This window comes from Meleagris gallopavo, chromosome 22, assembly GCF_000146605.3.
Source record: "Meleagris gallopavo isolate NT-WF06-2002-E0010 breed Aviagen turkey brand Nicholas breeding stock chromosome 22, Turkey_5.1, whole genome shotgun sequence".
Taxonomy (NCBI): domain Eukaryota; kingdom Metazoa; phylum Chordata; class Aves; order Galliformes; family Phasianidae; genus Meleagris; species Meleagris gallopavo.
The window spans coordinates 6,984,207-7,010,649 of NC_015032.2; the positions used below are offsets into that span (position 1 = coordinate 6,984,207).

General features: G+C 46.4%; 1 protein-coding gene across 1 annotated transcript in view; it reads left to right on the top strand.

Annotated features, from left to right (window-relative positions):
• The first annotated feature begins 20 nt into the window (after nucleotides 1-20).
• Nucleotides 21-26,443, top strand: part of NTSR1 (neurotensin receptor 1) — a 49,584-nt gene continuing 23,161 nt past the window's right edge. Inside the window, exon 1 of the mRNA XM_010722496.3 lies at nucleotides 21-647. Coding sequence (XP_010720798.2) covers nucleotides 132-647 — 516 coding nt within the window. The 5' untranslated portion in view covers nucleotides 21-131. The remainder of the gene's footprint in view (nucleotides 648-26,443) is intronic.

A 26,443-nucleotide genomic window follows, 5' to 3' on the forward strand; every position in this document is an offset into this window, starting at 1 on the left:
ACGCCTCGGCCGCGGCCGCGCCCGGCGGCTCCCAGCACCTCCACCCCAATGCCTCCAACCGCTCCGACCTGCTCTCCAAAGGACCCGACGAGGAGGATCTGGACGTCAACACCGATATCTACTCCAAAGTCATGGTGACCGTTATCTACCTTGCTCTCTTTTTGGTCGGCACCGTGGGGAACTCCATCACGGCATACACGCTGGTGCGCAAGAAGTCGCTGCAGAACCTACAGAGCACCGTGCATTACCACCTGGCCAGCCTCGCCTTCTCCGACCTCCTCATCTTCCTCCTCTGCATGCCCATCGAGCTCTACAACTTCATCTGGGTCCATCACCCCTGGGCTTTCGGGGGAGCTGTCTGCAAGGGCTACTACTTCCTCCGGGACGCCTGCACCTACGCCACGGCGCTCAACATCGCCAGCCTCAGCGTGGAGCGCTACATGGCCATCTGCCACCCCTTCAAAGCCAAGAGCATCATGTCCCGCAGCCGCACCAAGAAGTTCATCAGCTGCATCTGGATTGCCTCCTTCCTCCTCGCCATCCCCATGATCTTTACCATGGGGGAGATTTATGCTAAGGATCAAGATCCGGATTCCATCATCTGCACCACCATCGTGAACACCTCCACGCTGAAGACGGTCATCCAGGTGAGGACCCCGAGCAGCCGGGACCGGGCGGCCGCCTCATTCCCTAAGCTGGAAAAGCCCAAACTTTGTTGAGAGAAGGGCTGAGTGGGTGGGGGAGACGAGGCTGGAGAGCCGGCTTTGGGAAGCGGGGGAGCGGAGCATCCCCGACGGGACGGCGCGAGGTGCGAGCTGGCTGCGGAGTTTGGGGGGTGGGGGGATGTCGGCTGTGTTTGCTGTGCCCCCGTACGGCTCGTGCCCCTCTAGCGCCGGGCTGAGCACCAGGGTGAACCCCGCAGTGGGGTATATCAGCCCCAGGCTGGCGCATCCCCCTCCGAGCAGCTGTCCCTGCTGCCCGCACACAGCCCGCCCTGTCCCGGAGCGGGGCCCTCGTCCCGCACCCCTGCGAGTTGCCTGCAGAGATCCTCCGCCTTTTTTTTGCCCCCCGCCTCCCCACCCCTTTGGCTGGTAAGGGACCAGAAGCATCAGGGCAAATAAACTCATCTTTCTGCTCTCCTCCTCCTCCCAGCTTCTTGGGATGACCTGCAGGTCATTTCGTCTGTGAAGTAACAGACTGATCTCACAAAGTTTTGGGCAGTGTAGGCAGCCGACAGGAACAGCAGCTGCAAAGCTAGCGGCTGCTATTTGGGCTGTTTGAGGAAAACTATAGCTGGTTTAACTAGCGGCCCCCTCCCTGACTTCAGAAAGGCTTTGCTGGTCTCCATGCACTGCTTAATCTAACATTCCCATGAGTGGAAAGGATTTCAGCATCACCACTCACAGCACTCTGAGGGGTTGAGGCATTTGTTCACTGGAGCATTAGGCTTGAAAAATGTAAGAGAAGTGGAAGGAAAGTGCAAGACACCAATCTCCATACCTCCTTTGCCACCAGGCTTACTTGTGATAGTTTTTCAGTCTTCTGTTTGGAACATGAATTTCAGGTGGGTCTAATCTGTAGCCTATTAGGGTTTAAAACTGCAAGCTTTTGAAATGTTCCTGCAGGTAAAGAACTTAAATGGAAACAGAACTAAAAGTGGGCAAGGATACAGACAGGAGTAAGCCCAGAGCCTGCTGATGTTATGGGATATCTCTCTGAGTTTCCCGCTGCACTACTGCTCCAGTGACCAAAATCCAGCCCCCATAGAAGCACTGAATTCCCCCCACATTTTGTCTCCACACCTAACTTTCACTTTCAGATCATGGAGGCTGTTTCTCCTGTAGATTTGTAGCTTTTCTTAGAGGCAGCCCAGTGTGCTTAACCCAAATTCCCTATTCTCTAAGGAGGCGTGAGCCATCTGATTTAAGAACAATGTGGCTGGAATGCATTATTTCCACTTATCTTCCTTTAAAGATTAAACTCATGCTTTGTGTTAACACGATAGGGCTGAGGAGAGTGGATTATTTCCTAGCCATGTCTATGGAGACTGAACAATTCTCAACATATTTTACAGTCTTGCTGTTATTCAGGATCTACCTTATCCTGTTACTAGAGGAAAAGACAGGCAGACATTAATGCATTGTGTATGAAGTTTGCCTGTGGCCTCTTCCTTACATTTTTTATCATCATTTCACTTGTGAATGTACTAAAAAGTAAAAGGAAGGAGGCAGCTGTGGGGGAGGCGGGGGAGCAGCATACCTTTCCTTCTTGGGGACCTGGTTACAAATGTAGATTTGCTAAGACAGGAGCTAATTTCATGGCTTGGGGCTCATTCCTCAGCACCCAACGGGAAGCTGGGCCCTGAGTCAGGGAGGGCTGCAGAGTGAGTAAGCAAAGCAGCTGCAAGTCAGGTTTGAAGTGCATTAAGGCAAACCATTGCACAGCATGTGGTTGAGCATTCTCACATTGTAAGCTGTGCAGGGGTTTAAAAAAAAAACAACGAATAATGGAAGACCCGTGAAGGAAAGGGCAATGGTAATGTGTGAGAGTGATGCGCTGAGGTCCCACAGTTCAGAAATCCGGAGCCCTTGAGTTCTGCAGAGGGCTGAGGCTGCTTCAGAGCAGGTCTCTACATCTCTTTCGTTCATTTTCTGCTTTGAAATTAATCAGAGCAATGGTACATTTGCTCGAGCTGGCAAATCTCTCATATTTCACTCAACATATTTCACTCTTCCTGTTTGGCCAACCGCCTAAAGTAAATTGGGATTTTTTAAAAATTCTCCTTTATTTTTTGAAACCATCGGTTCTCCAAGAGGTTTTATTTGGTGACTAATTGCAAGCCAGGCCCTGAACAGAGCAAATGTAACCACTTATAAACTCAGAGCCCAGCGCTCACTCTGCACAGCCCAGGAGGATGCCCCTCCCTGGGCTGGAGCCACCGCCTCCCCGGGGTGAGCATTGGGTGTTCTCATTGAAGGCTCTTTCCGACAAAGTTCCTCACTCTTTGCTTGGAGTCTTTAAGTTCTGATGGACATTCCCAAAGGAAACTGCACTGTGTGAACAACCAGGTTTCCTTACAAAAAGAGGACAAGAGTTAACCATTCAAACAACACGGCGCACACTCGATTTCTGCTCATATTACTTAACATGTACCTCTCAATCTGTACAACTCTAAGAAGTAATTACTGGCATTCCTCTAGTAATTACAGATTGCTCAGTGCAGCACGCACTGCTAAGCAGGCAGAGCAACACATGAGTGTTCTGTGGGGTGTCACCCATCAGCACCACAGGGTGCTGAGCATCCCTCCTCGTGCCATCATGACGTGAGCTCCGTGCGACCTCTGGCATTTAATTCCTTACAGCAGCATTGCTTCCCAGCTTTGTTTATCAGCAGCCTCACAGCTGCTGAAGTCAGGCTGGTTTATTATGTTCTCCTCAGTGCCAAGCTTGCCTGTTCCTTCTGTCTGTTAGGGGCGTCCGGTTTGGATGTTGGCATCGTTTTGGGATCTGGTCGCAGGAATAAGTCCATTATAGTATATCATTTAGGTCTAGTTAACACTTTAACTGGCACACATCCTCTAACACAAGCTGCAGCCAATTTTATGGTGTTGTTTTTTTTCCCCTATACAAATTAAGCACCTCTCAAAGCCATTTTCATACAAGTAAATTAATGTTTTCATGCCACTTCAGCTGGAGGAGGTTATAACAGCTGCTCGTTGTGGCACCAGCAGATAAAAGAGCTGCGAGGCAGAGCGACGTGTGGGCTCTGTTCTCCTGCAGGTCAGCACTCATGCTTTTGGCTGCTCATGGTTTTGCTCTCAAAACAGGAAACCACTCAGTGACTGCCCCACATCCACCAGCATGCACTGTCCATCCTGTTCCAAAAAGATCTAAGTTTTACTGTCTGGGTGGCAGTGCAAATACTGTTTTCCTTTACTGCCGTGGTGTGGCACAACCCAGACTTGGTGGCCTTGCTGCAGAACATTCCCCAGGCTCTGACTGGGCCACCTGCAGCCTTTTGGTCTCAGTAAGGTAGTTCACATTACTCCTTTCCAAACCCTTGCTGTTTATATAGGGCCTGTGTAGGGTGGTTTACTAATGCGGACAGCTGGTGAGAGCCCATTTATTGAAACACATCACAGCAGGCCCCGAGCTTCCATAAACCATCGCAGCTTCATGGGCTCCAGCCTGATTACTTGCTAGGGGATCTTCTTGGGAAGTACATTGGGAGCTGTGTATCTCTCACTGGTTTGGGTGGACTTCTTCCATGCTGTGCATCATCCCACTCTTGTATGGCTGCGGCTCTCCCACCCTGTAGGTCCATTATTTGTTGTTTTATGAAGTCTGCTCATGGTAGAATAAATAACACTGCACATGAAACAACCATTTGCCCAAGCAGGTACTCTGCTTTATTTCCTCTTGCATTGAAGTAATGCGCTGAAGGGCTTCAGATCTGATGGGATGTGAAGGAGGGAGCAGACACTGGGGCTGGGATGGAGGAGCTCTTTCATGTGTTCAAGATCCCTCACACAAGGCAGCTGGCCTGAACGCTTCCCTGGCCCTAAGCACGCTTCCAAGTTCATCTATTCAACCCCCATTTATCCAAGGGGCCCAGCATCCCGCACACAGTGTTGCAAACACTCCCTTACGCCTCCTGCAGTGAGGACATGTGGCAGGATGCCTGGCAGGTCCATGGGGCCCTGCAAATAAACCTGGCAAGGGTCTCTCCGTTGCACATGAAAAACAGCAATGAGTAAAACCAAAGTGCTGAATTCTCTCCATATTTGCTTGCATGTCGTATCCAGGATTAGTCGATGGCTTCAGTTCAGGAATTCTGCGTTTATACTAATGTTGGCTAGAGGAACTGAGGCTGGTCTCTTTTCCTTAAGTCGCAGCCAAATTCCTGCTATGGCTTTTAGTACCAGGGCTGTTTTCAGTCACTTACATGGTGATAATCCTACCCGTGGAGACTGGCTGACAAACTATTTTGGATAGATAGAGGCACGGTGCGTCTGCCCACCAGGGGAGCCCACTCAGCAGCAGCACAGGTCAGCTCCTTTGTGGCAGCACTGTGTCCGATGCAAGGTTTTAAAAGTCTGCCTCTTTCCACAGACTGCACAGGTCCGTGAGACTTCAATCCAGCAAACTCAGCCCACCCAGTCCCAGGCCATTTACACACGGTCCGTCGTACAGCTGGATCTGACTTGAGCAAGCTCCTGTGTTTGTTGCTTTACATAACCGCTTGGTCTGCTGTGTTCTGCCAGTTCTTACATAATTTCTTCTCTTTTTTTTCCCCCCAGTTGATTTTAATTCACTTGATATTTTTTTCCCTTTCTCACCAGCCCCCTTCTCGAGATGTCAGCTGGAGGGAATCAAAAGTGAGGAAATGTGGCCGATCAATTCAGCTCTTACGTTTTCCTCTTAACAGCACTTTGTAAAAGCAGAAGAGATGAAGGTATCCTAAGTAGCTCCTCTTCCTAGAGAAAAAAAAAATAATAATGCAGCTGCCTTTAATCTCTTTCTAGATCATTTAAAGCAGCTATTTAATTGTCTTCTCCCTGCTTCCCCCTCCTTCCCCTTAAAGGCTTTTTCCTTCATCTCCATGCAGCATCTGCTGGCCATGTGCAGATGGCATTTGTGCTTCCTGTGTCCTGATGGCTGCATCCAAGGGCAGGAGCTCTGGGCACCACTGGTGTCACCATCCCATTTCTCAGCTGTGAAAGGGATGGGTGCCATTGTTGGGAGAGGACAGCAGCTGAGCAAAGTGTCCGGAGAGGTTGGGAGCGTGGTGGGACCCTGAGCTGATGAGGTCTGAGCGTTGTGGCCATTGAGCACTAAAGCAGGCATTGTTGGATGCCAACACAACAAGCCCTGGTCCTAACATCCCTTCCTTCATTGCAGAAAGCAGGTGAAGCTCTGTTATTACACTCCGAATTGCCTGGTCTTTCGCCAGCATGAAGCACTCAGGCCATGTGAAGCTGGAGGTGCTTCCAACGCCTGCACTTCCTTATCTCCATTCCCCACATCCCTCTCATTGTTCAGAGAAAAGCAGATCATAAGCTCTGAGCTTCCCCAGCCATTCTTCTACCTTCATATACACATGAGCATCCTGTGGTCTCCTGCCTGATTTGACCTTGGCTGCTGGTCTCTGTCTCCCTCTGCAAGGACACATCTGAGCAGAGAGTTTAACAAAGACCTGGCCTTCCCCAAGTAATGCATTTGGCAAATCCAATAACATCAGCCCACACGCTTTGACTCCTGTGGGTGCCATTTCTTCAATCTAATTTCAAAGCGTCATAGGTGTGGGATTAAAAAAAAAAAAAAGCTGACAATAAATCAGTTGAGCTGATGAGTTATTCAAGAAATAAGTGCCAGGGGTTGGTTTCGAATAAATAGGCGGTGGTGATGGAGTACCAGCCCTGTCTGGGAGGCAGACATTTCTGATCTACTGGTTCATTCCCAGTATTTCTCTGCATTCAAAGTGTCAGCTGTTGAGTTTTCTATGGGTGGGAGGGCAACAGCAGTGGGAAACGTTTGTATCCCGTGAGCGCACTGTGTGTGCACTGGCCTTCTCCATTCTGGGCCACCACAAACCTGTCCCTCCTGCTCCTAAGGGGCAGAGGATGCTATGAGACAGGGCTGGGCATGGCTGAGTTGTGTGCAGGCTCTGTTTGCTTCCTCCCTCCTATGGTTTTCCCACTTCAACATTCATCAGTGCAGTAAGTTTGCTGCTGGGCACGGCTCCATGGCAGCTCATCTCCATCGAGGAAATAAAATAACAGTGAGCAAGGTTCTTTTTAACTGAACTCTTGCTTGAGAAAGAAAGATACGTTTCTTTGAAACTTTTAATTTCTCAGGAGCTGGAGATGACTGTCAGCTGAAGGCAGGCAATGAGATTTTCTAGTTAAATTTTTTTTAAAAATAACTTTTCACAAAGTCTTCCATATCTGAACAGGAGGGAAGAAAAGCATCTCTTCTATGCATAGTGCTCACAAATGGAACCTAGAAGCACCTCTATACTGTGAAGACACACAGTGAAAAGCCCTTTGGATCTCAATAATGCAGGGCTGTCAGAGCAGCTGCTGGGCTGGGGCAGTGCCCTGTGGGCAGCAGTACCACCTGCCCACCCTCACCCCATGCTCCTCACCCACAGTTTGCAGCCAGCCTGCAGGTTTGCATCTCCTCAGATACTGCACCCTGTGCTGTAAATCTCCCTTTATAAAGTTGTCTCTTTGCCAAGCAGATTTCTAAATATATAGAAAAGGAACAGGCAGCCTAGACAGAGCTGGGGATGTAATCTGATTTCAGCAACGTGTTCCCTTCTCTTTGCAAATACCCTCTGGTACTTCCTGCCAACTACTACTCCCTTTGGATAATAAAGAATAAGTTTAAGGTCGCTGCTGTTAGAGCCAACTTGTGCTTCTGAAGCAAACCTACTATCTTGCTCCTGGAGATTGGTCCCTCCTTCAGGGAGCTCTTCTATTGCAGAAGCTGCTTTGAAAGGAAGTAGATGAGGACTCTGAACTCTCTGTGGGCCTTCACTGCAGCCACTTGGAGCAACTCGATGACCACACTGCTTTCCTTCCCACCCCAGTGGCTCCTCTGCTGCCCTGAGCAATGCTCACCTGCTGGGCTCACTTCTACTGCTCACCCCTCAACCATCTCACTGCCTTCCTCCTTCAGCCTTGAGAATCAGGGTCTGCTCTCATCTCCTCCAAGCAGATCTCTGCAGCACAGAACTGCTGCACAGCAGCCGGGAGCGCTTTGACGCAGGGCGACGTTGAGCTCAGCAGAGCCCTGGTTTTGATCAAGGCTTCAAGCAGCTAATTAATGAGGTTGTTGTGATGCCACATCCCAGTCATTGCAACGCAATCAAAAGCAATGCAGGTCTGCAGAGCTGAACCACATGGATGTGGTCTCAGTTGGTGCTAGGGCTGTAGCACCCTGCTCTCCCAGAGAATGGATTTTGTAAGCCCACAGGTATCTGAGTGTGCTCAATACCAATTTAATATTAATTTGCTTTTCACTCCTCTTCTGTGTTTTTTTTTTCCAAACTGTCTCATTAAAATGCAATGCACACAGCCACCGGGAAAGTTTAACTCGTTGCTTGCATCATTCAATTGATTCCTTCTTGCATTTTACCCTCAAGAGGACAATTTATACATTTAGTTTACTTGTTTCATTCAAAAGAGAAACTCACAGAAATGTCCCTCCCCACAGCCCACATTTTGTTCCCTTCATCACTGTCAGTTACAGCCTTACGGTCATGTCACACTTCCTCATCCTCCAGTTCTGAGTGTGTGACAAAGCACTGCAGGAGGAAAGGTCTGCACCAATGCAGAGACATCTGACTGCAGTCACCAACCCACGGTGCTGCCTGAAGAAATGAAAGATCCATTGAAAGGGGACAGAGTTTTGCAGGAGAGTTGTTGGGACCCAACAGTGCCGCCGTGCAAAAGGAGGTTCATGCATTGCCTCATGGCCACGTGAGGAAAGTCCACCATCAGAGCATGGGGAAAGCAGAGGGCCTGAGGGTGGTGTTTCTGTAGCAGGTTGGTCAGCAGTAAGCTCGCATGCTCTGAAAGCTGCTCAGGGGCTTAGGGATGGATTAGCAGCAGTGGCCATGAGGGCACCGGGACGTGGCACAGCACTGTGCCGATGTCTGCCCTGACCCCAGAGCTCCGCAGGGAGCATCTCTGTGTCCCAGGTCTGAATCCCACACGCTGCTGCTCAGATTCTCCTCTGGGCCTCAGCCCTCCCACCTGGCTCTGCTGGGCTGACACCGCATCACCCATGAAGGGTTAAGGTCCGCAGAATGAGTTTTGCAGAGCACTGAGAGCAGAACTTGCTGCTGCCATTTCCTCCAGCACTGAATCTGTGCTCTTTGTTGTAAACAGAGCTCACGCCGGAGTCTGCATTCAGCAGTGGGACAGTGTTTGACTTAACTGTGGCCTTTAATTTATTTATAACTGCATATCCAGCAGTTGGTATCATCTTTAATGCAAACAACATTCAAGTGAAATCCCCACTGAGAGGCACATTATGAAGATTAACAGCCTGGCTTTTCTGTTGCTCCGATTAATACAGTGCTGATTTGTGCCTGGTGCTTCATAGACAAGTGCTAAGGAGAGTTGAATGAGGGAACCTGAGCTTAAAGCTGCCATTCTGCAAAATCAGTGTCTGACACCCTGCACTCATCTCAACAGCTGGAGGAAAGGGCGCAGAGCATAAAGACCTCTGAGAAACACTGACATCCAGGAAAGGAGGAGAAAAATAGGGCTGGGACCTGCAAGACACAGCACCAGAAAAGCAGGTGGGCATTGCACAGAGTTGCAGTGGGGGAATGTTAGGTTTTGCAGCCCTCAGCCACAGGACAGCCCGGCAGCCTCACCTCCCCAGCTGCCCCCAAAAAGGTAAAGGTGAACCCCACAGCATGCCATCTGCGTGGGTTGTATTTCTTTTAATTGCACAGACTGTTTCCATTTTAAACAAGCTGTCAGGAAAATTAATTTCGCCAAGCTTAAGATGACATTGAACATGTTCTCATGCCCTGCAATTATCTGGAGCTGTTTTATTCCTTTATGTATTCATGCGATGAATTTGTCAGGTGTAACGCTGTAGGCTCTTTAGGAACTTTATTAATAGGTTTTTGTCTGCTCTTCTGTCTGAGTCCTTATGTCTCCTTCTCCCCCTTTGCAATCAGATTATCCTGTTCCCAAATTCTTGTCCCATTCTCCTGTGGCACATAGAGGAGAAATGTGGCCAAACCTCTGAGAGCTGCCAGGACGGGGATCTGTTCTGCTTTGCTTTCTGCTGTGGATCACACCCGTGCTCCAGCTCTGCAGAGAATCTGCTGTGGGCTCCACGGTGCTGAATAATGCAAAGGGGCTCTTGAGGGTGTTGGCTCTGGTCTCGGCGTCTCTTCCAGCAAACAAGGTCTCCCATCCTCACTGCCTGTGTGCTCTGCGCTCCTCTGGAATGGGTTGGAAAGATGTCTTCCTCAGGGGATGGCTGTGTCACAAAGAGACCGTGCAGGAGGTGTTCCACTTCCATCAGTTCTTCCCTTTCCTTTTTCCTTCCTCCCCTTTTATCAGTGGAGACTTCTCAGGAAAGGTCGCTCACAGTCAGGGATGTTACAGCAGGAAAAAAGCTGCCTTCTGCCTTCATTACTCCGAAACAATTCTGGTTGAGAAAGGGAAAATTACCAGGCACACTCTAGAGGTTTTCTCTCATCCTATATTGCTGTGTTAAATTCCATCTCTTAACCATTAGCCAGGCAAAAAATTCCTTTGGGGACTCTCAGGGGCTGCCCCCCGTGTTGCAGAGATCTGCTACTGCTGTCACACAGTTATGGGGTGGGACAGCAGCAGCCTTCACTGTGGGGCAGGTGGCAGCATCTGGATGGGACAGCCCTGTTTTGCCATGCATGGGGAAAACCCTGAGCAGTCGGGGGGAGGGGAGCAGTTTGCTTTAAAGACACACGGATCAATCTGGAGAGATGATTTTGCCTCGTAACCTGTGGGTCCTGTGGATAAAGCATTGAAACCCAGCTGCAGATTTGCCAGGCACTAATTCCTTTTCAGCTGTGGATTGTCTTTGCTCTCTGGGAGGCTGATCTGCAGCCCCCTGCGTTGCAGTGAAGGCACATCTTGGTGTCTGCAGCAAGGTGTGCCTCTCTATTTCCCTCCTAGAAGTCTTTCCCTGAGAGTCATACAGGAGCTGTTTGAGGCTCTGCTATGTGCGGTGCATGGATGCTGTATGTCTCCCTTTTCAGTGCAGGAGACTTGGTCTAGATGACATTTAGAGGTCCCTTCCAACTTAACCAATTCTGTGATTCTATGATTCCGTGCCCAGCCTTTAGCCAACTATTGCAGAATGATCTAGGGAAACTCACCCTGATGTCAGGATGCAAGGCTTTGCAAGCACGTTTGGCTACATCACACAGAGCCACAACTCTACCTGCCAGTCCTTGCTCTGCAGATGCAGCGTCCACTTATGAAGCCATGCTGCCCTTCTGCCAAATGGAGCTGGGGCATTTCAGGTCAGCAGGAAAGCACTCAGGTGGAGAATGGGTCATTCTGCTTGGCTGCCTCCGCTTATCAACAATATGGGGCTGGTGTGCTGGCCAGGCAAAGCTGGGTGTCTGCATGAGCCCACTGCTCCCACCATTGACCCCAAATGGAGCCAGTGTTGCACCACCTCACCCTCTGACACAAATCAAGGAGCTGCACCCCAGGGAGATGGGAAGGAAATCCTTTTGTGGGGAGAAAGCCTCCTTGAAACTGCTGGCAGCAAACATCAAACCTTGGAAAGTGACTCTGCAGCCCAGGACAGGGGTTGCTTCAATGGAGTTTTCATGCCTTACTCAGTATTCTTGTGAAGTTTTGTTGGAAAGAAGTGGTCTGTAGCAAACAGGCTTTTGTGTCCAGTCATAAAAAAAGGGATTGTAAAGACTGCTGAAGAAAGTAATTAGCCAGGGGGAGAAGAAATTCAGCTGAAAATATGCATGGTGTTGTCATTAGCAATTCTAACTGTAGATTGTCACAAATCTGGCCCCAGCACAGACTTAGAGATGGGAAAGGGGGGGACTCAGTGATGAAATGTGCATTGGTCACCCATAGAACAGCAGTTTGCTCCAGGATGTAACCACCAAACATTTTCAGTTTCTCCTGCTTACAGCATTCAGCAGAACTGGTGCTGTTCAGGCAGACCCCCCTCCCCCAGCCTCTCCCAGCTGCTGGCCAAAGTCTTGTGTTTAAATTGCCTGGAGTTGAAGGAGACAAGTTTGCCTGGAGCACCAGCATCAATCCTGTGGCAAAGACGGACTGATAAAATAAACAGAGATTTCCCTGGTTTTAGTGCTGTTTAGATAACTTTGAAATGCTTATTATTCAAATAAACGAATCGCACAGCCTTTTCCCTTATTTTTGGCTCAAGAAGGAGTCAGTGAATTTCTTTTTTCAGAGCAGAACGTTTTTGCTTTTTTTTTGCCGTGATTGAAGGAGCAGCACTGTAACCAAGCCCTTCACAGTGACACATTTTGTGTTGGCAGAGTGCTGTGTCTCCAGAGCCTCTGTGCACAGAACAGCCCAGGCTGCGCCTCCCCAGAACCTGTGCGTGCAGCTGGAGCAGCCCTGGGGAAAGCAACTGCAAGGAGCTGGGCCCTGCAGCACACAACTCTGTGCCTTGCAGTGATTTCAGGTGCAAGTTAGCATCAGGGCTAACAGACAGCATTATCTTTTTTTTTTCTTTTCCATTTTAAAGCAAGGCAGGTGATGCAGCAGGAAGGCAGGAGTGTGGGTCCATGCCCAGAGGGACCTGCTTGCTGCGCTGCTAGGAAAGTCGTTTCCCAAAGGAGTTGTTCCTGGGTTATATCACTGTAAGTGAGAAGAGACACAGAGCAATGCATAAAATGCCCTGGAAACTGCTGCTCAGCTCTCCCTTTAGAGCCTCATCCACCCAAGTAATTACATGTGGCTCAGGAACCTCAGGCTGCCAAAACAATATCATTGCCCTCTAACTTTTCTGTTTTCATTTACTTAAAGCATTGGTGGTCAGGCACTGGCACAGCTGCCTGGGGAGGTGGTGAGGTCAGCCTTCCTGGGGGTGTTCAGAAAACAGAGATGTGACACTGAAGGATGTGGGCGGTGGGCACGGTGGGGTGGGCAGGGGTTGGACTTGAGGATCTCAGAGCTCTTTTCCAACCTTAATGAATCTGTGATTCTATGTCAATTTGCATTTTAAATAAGGAGATAGGGACGAAGTAGCTGATTGGTAACTTGTTCACTGCATGGGTGAAGGTAAGCATGACTCACCATGTCACGCTCATGCTTTCTCTTTCCTTATGCATCTCTGGCATTAAACTGAAGATAAAGGGGAGAAAAAGCCTGGGAGTGGATGACACCAGTTGGCTTCCTCCATTGGGTCTCCCAGAGAGATGGTGACGTGTCCTGGGCATTTTGAGGAATGAGGAAAATTTCATCTCCAAATAGCACGCTGCTTTGGAACGCAGTGGCAAGTTGAGCACATGAAATGGGAGTGGTGGTGCAATGGGGAGCGTGGCTGGGTTTGGGGGGTAGGGAGCTGCAAGCTCCCAAACCTGCCCTGCTCCAGGTGTTTCCCCAGCCCTGAAGCATGTGCTTTGCAGGGGATTGTTGCAGGATATTTTTAGCATGTTTCAGTTTAGTGCAGGTCGCAGAGAAATAGAGCATCAGTATGTGGAAGAGCTGTCATTCCACTTCCAGTCTAGCAGGAGTAACACATTGACTTATTTATGAGAGCAGTCAGCTCCCTTCTCTCTGTGCCTAAAAATCTGCTTTACCACTCCCAGCTCAGAACAATAATTTTACTGTCACCATTTTTGCCTTCATAATAAAACCTTAAATCAGGCTAAGCAGGATTTGAGAGAAGTGGACATGTTCCCAGTTTATTATATTTTTCACTCTTTCCAAAATATTCCACTCTTTCACTGTCTAAGCCATCGGGCAGCAAATCACTGTGCTGGCCAAAAGGAGGGTGAGGAAATTATTTTTCAAAGCATGAAGGCTGCTGGATAAACCAGTGGCTGTGACAGTTCCCAGTGGCTACACAAGCCTTTGGGTGTTCACACAACCCGGTGTGGATGTTGCTCTACCTTCCATCTCAGAAGGAGGGCTGGCAGGAGGGCAGCATCCCCCCTTCCCTCCCATCCCCCTCAGCTGCACTTCCTTGCAGGAGGAGAGGAGCCTGACTGCACAGCAAACATCAAACTGTTCATTAAATCTCAAAAGACAACATCCCCATGCTTTGTGCCCAGTAGGAGAGGCTTAATCTGTTAGCTGGAAAATCTCACATTGAGAATGACTAATCTTGTACCTGGAGAATGAAGGTATTTAATGCTCCCTGCAGCAGAAGAGCAGGTGGATGCCTCTCAGTGGCACACCACATAGAAAGAAGACATGAAGAGCTGCAACACCCACCTGCAATGTCCAGTGTTGTTCTGAAGTCTGATGTGAATTTTTCTGCCTGAAGTGAAGATTTGAGGATTTGTGATTATGGGGATGTCAGATTGATCTCATGGATTAGATTCTGGTGGTGCATCAAACGACGCCTGCCACAAGTATGAACAGTCCTGCATGAGTTACTCAGGGTAGTGCAGATGGGGCTGACGACCAGCAAGAAGGGCTTGGCCGGAACAACGGAGATCCTAGGCTGAAATGTCCTCGTGCTTCATTGATGTAATTAGTTTTGTGAAAAATGCCAGTTCTTATTAAACGATTGTCTGTCATAATTGTCTCCAAATCTGTCATTACCAAGGCGTCAGCTGTCATTTGCAAAGATGTGCTTCTGGAAATGTCTCTGCCTAATTCCAGTGAGATGACCCAGCAGAGCATTGCTGCAGAATACAGAAATCACCCTGGGGTGAAGTGAGGGTAGAACAGCTCCATCCCAGTGCTCCCCAGATGCTGCTCTGGTGTCTTGGGACTGCAGCAGCACAGCCCAATCCTCAGTACTGCTTTTGCTCATTCCTTAGTGCTCATCATAGGAAAGCTGGGGTCAAAGGCTGCAGAGATGGGTCTGCTGCCAGTAGCCAAAGCCACAACTTCTCCTCCATCCTCTCTTTTCCACTGGAGATGTTCCTTCTCCACTCGGCAGAACAATGGGGCTTGTGGTTTCATAGTGAAATAGTTCACTCCCAAAGGAAAAAATGTGCTTGGGCCAAAAATGAGAAAAAAAAGAGGTGAGGAATTTATCAGGGATGAGATAAACAAAGCAGTGTGGGGTTGACCTACAGCGCTCTGTGAACTTTTATTCATGGCACTGAGCTTGAGTTGAGGTGAAACACTTTGTTTCTTTTTCTGCTTACAACCACCTTCTTTTTTAGCTCAGGACAATTCTGAAATAAGACAGAAGCTCAGCGTGGTTTTTTATTTAAGATATTGAGAAGAAATATGTTAGCATTTCCAAAAACAAATTTGTGTTTAGAAGCAGTGGCACAGTTCACCATTTCCCCCATTTTCTTGGTCCATTCATTGCCTTACAACAGTGTGCAATACACCTTTAAATGCACAAAGCTTTTAAATTACACAAACAGATCTTTCTGGCTATATTTTTTGCACACCTTTTACAGTCTCACTGTACTGAGTCAAAGCATTTCTGGTCTGGCTTCATCTGACACTGTGCCAGGTTCCACTTCTTTGAAGCATTTCAATTAATGCATAATAGATAAGTAAACAAAGGCATAAATTGTCCCCTAGAAGTTAGGTGATGTCTTCCTGGCATTCTCTCCTGATGCATTTTGTTTCAAGTATCTCTCCTCTAGCGTGCCCATGTTTTCCCTTGCCTGTGCCAGGTATACACCAGGGAGAATATTTAATAAGCTTTATAATAGGCTCTAATGATAATAAACCAAATAGCAATCAAATAGTGGTACCTCTCCCATTTTATATTTTTTTGTTGTTTTTCCAGGGTTGTGCAGGGACTCTGTACCACTGAACACCAGAAATCCCCTTTTCCATCAGTGTGATCCCTGCCTCAGCAGCAGCTGTGCAGCAGAGCAGAACTTGGCACGCTTCACAACCAGCTCCAGACAGGTCCCCCCCTGTGAAATGCTTTGACACACCTTTTGGGTGGCATAACGCTGTCATTAGGGCTATGCTTTTCCAAATTAAGCAGTGCAGGAAATAGAAGTTCAGATGAATGAAGGCTGTAAGTACAGGAAAAGAGATGGCAGCGTGGTTGGGACTGGGGATGGAAACAAATTCAACAAATAAAAAACAACTAATTCAAAAAAATACTATTAAACAGAGCTGATTAGAGAGAAATTAAGGTAACCAACAGTCAATACAGTGAGATGCAGATAATCAAGGAAGGCAGTGACAGAAGGCAGAAACATGCCTTGGTGTGGAGCTGAGCAGGTGACCAGCTGCAATGCCTTCTCTGTGCAAGCAAGGAGGAAGCAGCGTGCCTGAAAAATCTCCAAGGAAAAACATTTGCAGCTGTGATAAAGTAATGCTCAGCAAATTCCCTGGGCTGGCTGAGGTCTGGCTCTGCTTTGGCAATTGTCCCCCTTGCTGGCGATCACTCACATGTTGATTGTAAACAACTCCCAGCAGGGAGTTGAGTCTTGCAAACGTTTACTTTCTGTCTTAAAATCAAGTAATGCTTCCCTGAGCTGGAAATTCGATACAAGCCAAACAGAAAAGATGACTCATAGGAGTGTTTCCCATTGCCACAAGTTCTACCTGCAGAGCTTTATCATTGCCAGCTCCATCTAAGCGCATCAAACGTTAAGGATGTGACATTCACATCTTTGGTTACACCTTTTTTTGAAGCCAGCAGGAGAGTACCAGAAGGGCAGTGTACTTTCACCCTTGTTACTTTGCTCATGATACCCTTGGCTGAACCTTGCTTGGCTGTTACACTACAGCTCATAACTCCATGAGATCAGACTTTGGTGTGCAACAAGCATCCGCCTTCATCCTTGCCTACTCTGCTCCAACATCCCTGCTCCTCCATCAGCACCTTCAGTGCTAGTGGAAAAATCAAGACACAGATGTGTAATTCCCTTAACTTGGTTTCAGAGTGCACTACATAAGACAAGTAGAAGAGTCGCTCTTCCAAGCTTCCAAGAACTCATTTAAACAACAGACGTTAGCAGGCCAATTTCTCCCTGCCTTGGTGAAGCAGCATGCTTCTTTTCCCAAAGTCTATATACTGCTTTATTCGTTTATAATATCCATGTATTCAGCTTGCTAGTCTGGCATTTCAGCTCCCCTGTGCATTTTTTATTGCCTTTAGTCAAAGCAATATTACATGGGAGCGAGAGTGAAGAATGGGAAGTCAGATTTCTCAGGTCAATTTAAGGCTTTATTTTAAAATAAACTTTGCTACAAAACAGAGAAATCCATTGTGAAAATGCTTGTGAAGAAGATTTCAATTAGATCTCACTGTTTTCTACCTCAGTTTATTAACTTGAAAAACAGGAATAATAAAAACTTTCTTGTACCCAGAAGGGAATGGACAGTTTTGCTTAATGAACAGCATAATGGTTTTGTCCATAAATTGCTGAATAAATTCAAGTTCCTTCCACCAATTCACCACTATATGTGCCACTCTATTCTCTCCATGAAAATTCATCTCAGTACCCGAATACTGAGAGTTAATGGGAATTCTCTGCACTTAAAGGATAAGTGAAAGTATTGCAATTACCAAACTGTCTTCCATTAGATGGAATTATTTATGAGAACTTGTCACTTAAAAGACTCTCGGTTTTTACTGAATCAGAAATCAAGAGGTTTAAGGCTGCTGTCATTTTTATTTTTTTTTTCCTTACCAGCTTGACACAGGAGCATCTCTTCCTACATTGCAATGAATTGTTTGAGAGAACAGAGTATGGGATTTCTGGCATCTTCTTTATCCATTTCTACTCAAGTGAAGCCTCTCAAATCAGCTCAGAGCTGTGGAGATTGATCCTCACATGTTCTGGTGCTCATCCTTACCATGACCAACAAGAGGGGCCGTCATGGTGGGTGAACCTGGAAAGACTTAAATTTATTGCCCTGACATTGAATTTGGTGCCAGGTGCCAAGCACAGGGAATGCAGTCCCACCAAATAATTACATTCCTCAGTATTTCTGAAATCCCAGATCTTTTATGCTCCTCCTACCACCCTCATAACTTGAAGATGCAATTTCTTTTCAACTGGAAAGAAAAATAATATTAGAAGTGCTTCCATAATCCATTTTGAGGCAGGATTTTGAATGTGGAGCACAGCTAACTGAACAACAAGCAAGCAAACACAAACCTGGGCTTGCTTGGAGATTGTTCTTTTATTCCACCCAGAGCAGACACCTCAGTTCCACATCAGAGAGCAGTATGAATGTGACTTGCCCATTAACAGATCAGCATGTGAGTCAGCATGGCCCTGTGGTGCAAAGTGCTGATTCAGGAAGGGGAGGGATGCTACGCCATGAGCCATTGGCAGCAGGAGGGTCTCACAGAGACCTTGGGGTGGGGGTGAGCTGGGGGTGGTCCATAGTGCAGCTGGCACAGGCCTTTTGTCACCTCCTACAGTGGTGGACGTGGCACTGGATTACGGCACCGCTGCCCAATAACTATTGAGTGTAAGTAGCTTTTTGCAAATAAACGTAAGGAAAAGAGTCGAAGGATGATTTCACCACCAAATCTTTGTCACGTGGGCTGTTACACAGCAACGTCAGACAGAAATGTGGTGTGTCAACCTGCTTGCTGGCAGCAGAGCCAAGTGCTCCATTTCCCTGTGCTTGTTCTGAAACCAGTATCTAAGGAGTGAATAAAAAATTAGAAAAAAAATTAAGGACTAAACACTCAGTTGTTGGTTATGAATATTTATGACAATATTGGACTTGCAAATTTAAGGTAATTTAAATGTCAAAACCAGTGTAAAGTCTTACCTTTGGTAGATAAGTCAGAGAAAATTTATCTTGATTACAAGTCATAACATAAGGAAATTAGCATCTTAGGGCAGCAGTGATAAACACTTCTGTGCTATCCCCTTCATAAGCCACGTACTTCACAAAGATGAGAGTTAATTTTAATAAAAAAAAAATCACCCCTTAATTAAACAGTTAGGTAATTAACAGGGAAATCCTGGTTGCATTCATGACACTGTGATTATTCCATCTAGCTAAAACACCTCCTCTACTGCACAGGCTCTGCCTCCATAGCTGTTTGAGGAAGAAAAGTTTCTATTTGAGACAGTCTTCTCGTGTCTGGGAAACTTACCTTAGGGATAAATACAGTAATGTTTGCAAGTAATTACTTATATTTAAAAAGGAAATTCTTTTAGTTAATGCATAGGAAAGACCAGCACAAGCAGTGTCCATGGCAGTGTCCCTGCAAGCAGGGGAAGTGGTTGCTGTCATCTTCTGCAGCCACGCTCCCTGAGCAGGATCAGGAGCTGCTGGGTATCTGCAGGGATTTCACTCCTGATTCCTGCACTGAAGAAGTCAGAGTGTCAGGAGCTGGTTTCTGCTCCAGTTCTAGGTCAGCGTGTTTTGCATCCCTCCATGGACCTTCTTGGTTTTGAGAAAGACAAATGTGAAAAACATCCCTACTGTTAGCAGGCTGCAAAATGCTATAGAGGAGGCTGAGCTGCCACAGGAAAATGGAGATTTTTCTAAACCTGCATTCAGAATCTGAATTTAAGGAAGAGCAGTTTATAACTTTACAGGCAGCTGAGCCCCACACAGACCCCAAGGAGTTAACTGACCCAGCAACTCACACTGGCCTCATCCATCAGACTTATAGCCAATCCCCAACACTGGCTACAGCCAGCTGCTTTGGGATAAGGTTCAAAGAAATTAAGAACAGCTAAGAAACCAACCCACTGGCAGAATATCTGCCTCCCACCACTCATCTGGTAGCTGGATTAAGCCTCAAAGCAGAGGTTACATAAAGTCTGTACGCAGCAATGACTCCTCAGCAGCTGCACCAGAAACAAATCTGACATTTGCCCTATTAGTCTCATTTGCAGTCTTATCCTGTAGCATTTAGTTCCACGTGTTCATTTTACACTTTAAATACTATTTAAAATGAAAAAAAAAAAAATCAGTTCTGAGAAATGGATGTGCAACTGGGACTTGGCTTTGCTATGGTTTGCAGCGGAGCGCCACGACCTTCTTGGTACGTGTTGTTCTGCGATCATTTCCTGAAGAGCTGTGAGGATTTGGAGTTCTGGTTGCCTTACAGATCCCCACTGAGGCCTGGAACTCCAGTTCTGAAACCAACTAGGGCACACTGGGGTCTGACCTGCTCAGTACAGGGGATTTTATTTTGCCAACAGAGACACTGATACCAGAAAAAGGAAGGGTCCTGTGCCTGCTCTCCTCTCCAGACACATTAGATTTGCAATTGCTCTCCCTGCTCCCACCTTCCCTTGCTCCCCTCAAGTCATCACGTACTTTCATTCCCTACCCTGTGCATGCTTACGTCCACAGTCTCTGAGGTGGCAGATCCCCTGAGATCCATGGAGCTGTCAGGTCTCCTAGAGCTCCTCCATTTGCTTCATCTTCCCTACAAAATGGCAAAACGCACCCCTCCTTCCTCAGCATGAGGCATGTAATTCTACAGTAGGAACAGCAGAGCATGCAGTATTACTGTAGAAATATCAAGTAGGTCCCTTTTAAAGTAGTCTGTAAGCCTGTGCATGAATAGTCACCCCATCTTTCTTAGGGAATTTCATGATTTCAGCATTTCAAGACCAAAAGCAACAATTACTACAGTAGCCCCATGCCGTCACTGCATCACAAGCATCTCTCCCAGCTGGATTTAATGCTCCTGGAGGGATTGGCTTGGGTGGAGACATCCAAGATGACTAAGTCCACCTGGGAACCTCTTGCAGCTGCTCTTTTCCATGAAATCTCTTCATTTGCAGTGCTGAGCCAATGCTCCCCAATGACCTCCTGTGTCTGGCTGTGGCTCCAGTTCTTGGCCAGGTCCGCCCTTGTGTCCGTCTTCATGGAGTGACCTCAAACCTCCAGTCATACAACCTGCTCGCTCAACTGTAAATGCACAATTGTTCCCAGTTCTCAAAGTTCCCTTGAAAAAATAGCTCTGAGCATCTCTGCTTATCTTTCGTTTTTTGTCCCTTTCTGCCTTTATCTGAGCTATTTGTATGTAATCTTTACCCAAGCAAGGAAAGAAAGGTGATGCATACATTGATAGAGAGTGAATGGGATTTTTCTCTCTCCCTGGACAGATTTCTTTTCCTTCCTCCTCCAGCACTTCACATCCTTAGCTCTCCATCTCTCTCTTGTTGCAAATATCTTTTGCAAAATGGATGGACCCCGCAAATGTGCTGAGGAACACACAGTACTGTAGAAAAAAAACAACAGCCAAGTTCAGATCACACAAGCTGGGCTGAGAATACATCTGCAAATCATGCAGGTCATCAGAGAATGAGAAGCTGTCCAGGATGGAGGCTGCTGATCCCCATGCAGACAAGGTCTCCTCTGCTAGGGTAGGAAGAAAGCAGCCAGGGCCAGCAGCCCCACTGAGTGAAGGAAACAAGGTCCTGGTTCCCTGCTTCCCCAGGAGCAGCTCTTGGATTTGAATGCTCTGACTGCATTGTGCACAGATTCCATGCTGGTCTGTTTGCTCAACAGAGGCCACTGTACGTACTCTGGAGGAAAGACACCTTATTTCAACTGCTCCCAAACTAGCAGGAACAGACCTACAAAAAACTAACTATAATATAACAACAAAATGACACATCTGGTCATTCAGACTGCCTGAGGAAGGCAGACTTGCCAGTGAATTCCTATTCATGCTGGGAACATGGGAGGACAAAGTCGCTCCCAATTCACACTGTATTCCTATTCTTGTTCTGTTGGCATTCAGCTTGTGATCTGGGGGAGGAAGTGTAATTAATGGAGGACACAGTGTGTGGCAAAGGAAGACAAATCTGGTTGTGTATTCTATTTAGGCTTTACCGAGAGCAAGAATGGGGAAAGGAAAGTATTTGGCCAGCAAGAAAGTGGTGTTCTGTGAAATACAAATGCACTTTCCGCCTTCAAAAATAGAAACTGCAGAGAAATGACTGAAATTTTCTCAGGTCTAACAAGTTCATAAAAGCCCCGAGAGTTTCTTGAATAGTCCCATGATCACAAATCAGGGAATTAAGCCTACAGGAGGAAAAAAAAAAACAAAAAATGCTGCTTGATTTGCCTTGGTTGTGCAGTTCAAGCATAGCAGAGGAAGATAATTTAGTCTTCCTCATGCTACTACCTGGTCCACACTTTTTCTTAATCCAATCACCCTGATTAGGAGCTGCATAGCTGTGTCTCTCGGAGCAGCAGGGAGATGCAGAGAGCTGCACACACTCTGTGCTTCTTGACCTTGTTTAGTTTTGAGAGGTCAACCACATTTCCAAGGCAGCAGCGCATCTTGAAGGAGAGACAGAGATCTCTCCATCCCACTTCAAGGCCTGATGAGAAGAGGGATGAGTACTGCCTCCTGGGAAGGACTGCCATGGAAATAGGGACTTCAAGAGGGTGTTAACAGCATTAACTCCCTCAAGAGAGAGCCCAGTGCTTTGCTGGATGTAATGATTCAAATCAGCCTTTCCCAATCACCTTTTCCCAACCCTACTCCAGAAAAGATTTAATTTCTTCAGTGCCGTGGCCCAACCTTCTGGAAAGACCTCATGGCAAAGTCCTGCTATTACAATAATGCTAAAAGCCCACGCTGCCAAATGTGATCTCTATGACAAGGTCTGATTTTGTGTGGATCAGGCGTTGGTTTGTGCCCCATCTGCAGTTAATTTGTGTAAACTGGAAAAAATAAAGATAAATTATCTGTGCTGCCACATTTTAATATTGTAATTTGGGGAGGAACTGCCACGTTTTCTTAGTAAACTGAGGAATGTTCCAAACTTCTAAAGTTCAGACCCCCAGAGAGATTGCTAGATTTTAATTGCTACCTTAATCAACATTTATTAGTGCTAACCAAAGCTCCTCGTGGATTTAAAATTCAACCCATTTGTCAACTACTAATTATTTTAAGTAGACAAGCTGTTATTTTACCAGCTATCTTAAATGTGACTTTTCAGCACATATGAAATATTACAAACAGCTTCAGAAATTTCGTTCATGAAACATAAATCAACAGACAAAGCATTCCTTGCCATGACCTCACTTGTCTCTCAGACATCTATAATATCTCTTACCCCCTTCTACCTTCATCTCACCTGGCAGAGACTGTAAAAGCAGTCTCAAGTCCCATGTGTTTCAGGAGGAGAATGATTTGTTCTTTCCATTTGATTCTAAATTAACTCTCCTTTGAATCCCTCTGTGGCCTGCGTGCCTCATGCATCAGGCTGAAGGGTGTAGTGGTTGGCGTGGTTTATTGCAAAGCCTCTGCCTCAAATCTTTAGGATCATCTGGGGGCTGGAGACGATTTATTAATTGCCCTCCACTCTGAGCGTGTGCCTGCCTGTCACCTAGCTTGTTTCACCTTTGCCTGCATCCATTCACTGGGGGCTGCATCCCCACTTCCCTACCTTGCCCCCAGCAGCACAGTTCCCCCCCCGCCCTGCACAGAGCGAGACCCCACTGTTCAGTGATCACACCACGTGCTGGTGGCCACTGTGGGAGCAGAACAGTCCCATGCATTTCCCTAGCATAATATCCATCTGCCATACATTGCCATGGGAGTGTGGGAAGAGAGAAAGAAACCACCACTAGATTTAACCCTTCACTGATTTTACAGCTAGAAATCTTTGCCTCTTATATGTGCTGCCATGCTCCTGCCTTTTGCTTACTTCCAAAACTCTGGCTAGAAATTCCCAAGCTGGCTTGGTCCCTTTAATTGCTTTAATATACACAGAGCCTGAAGCCATCCATTTTGATTATCGGGGCTGAAATGACTCAATATTACCAAATGACAGAACAAGAAAAGTTGGGGGATAATTGACTGTCACCATGGTTTGATTATTTTTTGACATGCTCTCTGTGAGACAGTATCCAAGTATAATAGTCTCATTCATTACAATGACTATCCCAAGCGTGAACTGAAGAAGTACAGAATAACAAGCAGACATTAGGGAAGCAAAACTTGCAAAAACAGCTGCTGTGATTTATTTACATGGCGATACACCAGCAAGACATAGGCATAGTCTGCACCCTCATTAAGTCTGCAGCAGCTGCTCCTGCTCCTGTCCCAGCTGCAAAACCTACACTGCAGTAGCAGGAGCTTTGGATATACTGAGTGCCTACACTCATGGCATGAGAAAGAGGATTTTTCTTGGTTTTGACAAAGACTTCATTAGACACCCCCAACAGGGAGCACCATGCTGGGGAGGCACTTCCCATGGATGAACATCCCCCACGTGAGCACCACTGGTGTGCACTGTACTGTAGAAAAGTTATGCAAGAAGATGGACAGAAAATAACGGCAAAATCTGGATTACTATGACTCAGATGTCAGAAGCATGAGGCACTACACGAGCATTTATTGAAATATTTAGAGGGCTGACAAGCAGCAGAGCTGGAGGAAAAGAGATATATTGTGATAGGTGCTATGGGGCAATGTCCCTTTGGCGAAAGCAAGTAGGAACCCAAATACCAGTGGATAGCAAGAACCAAAATCCAAATGCACTGGTAAATTATTTAAAGCATATTTCCAACCTGTCATTTGAAGCTGAAGTATTACTTCCCCTTCAGTAGGATACAGCTGGTGAGGAGGGTGAGAGGGAAGCAGTAGCAGCGACCTGCACATTCAAAGGGAAAATCGTGAACATTATTCACTGAGCTTTTGTTCAACCAAAAATATTGCCCTAAATTGTGTAATGGGTAACTAGATCTGAGAAGCAAAGCCAAGGCCAGTAAGCATTCTGACAGCAGACAAATTGACTTTATTATTGTTGCAAGAAAACTGAGTAAATTTAATTAATTTATCTAGTAGCTCAATGCACGCAATGGCAGGAAAATAAGAAGGCCTGAAGGAGGAAGAGAACAAGATCTGAATCTTTCAGGTTAATGATGGCATGACAGAGGACTGACAGTGCTGCCCTTTCACTTCTTTCCTCCTCAGCAGGATGAGGGAGGAGCAGCCATGCTGGGCCAAAACCTTGACATCTTGCCTTCCACACATCCCTCAAGTCAGTGGCAGTAATCTCTAGATTGAATGAGGCCCCAAACTTATCTTCATCATCTTCATCAAGTGTCACCATAGGGAGGTCGCTTTGGTTGGTTGAGGGTTTGGGGTTTTTTTGGCAATTGTTTTATTATTTTTTTTTTCCTGAAGAAATGTTCTGCTGTCCTTAAGTTTTACAGAGAGGTAAATGGTACCATAAGGCATTCTGCATCACACTCAGCAAACCTTAAAACCTTCCCATATGCCCAGCTCTCCAGTGTGTTATTTTCAAGATTTCCTGAATTTCACAGCTTTTCTCTACCACTGGGAGCCAGAAACACAAGAGCCATTCAGATTTGAGAGTGGTGTCCTAAAGATTAGGAGAGGAGGAAATTTTCTCTTATGAATTTTTATAGTGAAGATTTTTGACATTTAGCAAGGTAACGAGGAGTTCTGAGGTCCCCAGGGGCTTTCATACTTGGATATTACCCTTGTGTACAATTAGGAATAATAAGCCTTATATCAAACACTTATGTGTGAATCATACTTTTCAGCTATTACTTATGATAAATCTCAAAATACTTTAGGTCACAGGATTATTAACAATGCATAGAAATGAGGTTAAATGATCTCATCAGGTACCCAGTCAAGCTCAGGCATGCCACCATTACTCAGTGTTGTGACATCTTTGCCACCCTATCATAAGCAAGAGACACTTTTAAGTTGTTCTGCATCAGATGTTGTTCTTTATGAACAAGTGATTTCTCCATGGAGGGAGATTTATGAATGGGAAAGCTGGAGGAATGTTTTTGCCATGGAGATATGATGGATTTTTTGTCAGTATGCAACTTATTTCCATCTGTTCTGTATCTGATTAACTCCTGCAGAGTGTGTGATTAAGTTCACTTCTCAAGATCATTAGCTGCTCTGCATTCCTGTTATAGTTCATCAGTGCAGGACCTCACACAGGCTTGAAAATCTTACATGTTGATTATTTTTCATGTTCTGTTCCACACTGACTGGTCATTCTCTTGTTGTTTCCCTGGATCCAAAGAGAGAATGCATGTCACTTTATTACTGCTCTGGAGCAAGCACAAGATGCTAACAATAACAGATTTTAGGTGGACTGAGATACAGCGTAGACTGAAAATAGAGCATGCTATCACTATTAGCCACGTGGTAACACACATTTTATTCTGATCAAAATATCTATCCATACAAAACCTAATATTTCTTTATAGGAGCAAGCAGCCACAGCTCACACACAGGTCTTTTATATCAGCCTTGGAGCTGCCTTGGAGCAGTTTTACTTCTGTGGATAGAATAACACCAGTGAATGGATGTATCAGTAACTGAGGCTCATGTATCCTTGCCACATGATTAATTCAGCCTCATCGACATGAATGGGTGCAGAGCAGTAATGTCATGGGGACAAGACCCAGTCTGATTGCTTGGGAGCATCAGTCAGATCTATCTGACAGACTATATTCAGGCTTGTGTGCTTTTTCTTCACCTAAGCAGCAGTACCTGCAGCCTCCTATTTCCAGACCTTATCCAAAACAAGAAGAAAGCTGACTAGAAGAAAGAGACTCCTGCAAAGACCTAAAAAAGAGAAGTTTGGCCAATTTGAGCTCCTGCAGCTGATGCCAGCCGAGCTCAGCAAAACCCACTGAGTTATTTAATGAAAAATGGATTGAGCAGGATGCGTCTGTATTTGAGATTTTCCTCTGTTGTCTTTTCCTCTGAAGGACACATTTGAAGGCTTCCACACCTGCGGTCCAAAAAAGTGAACAGTAGAGCAGTTTGAGATGAGATTAGAGCAAATCACACAGTCACACTATCACCTTGG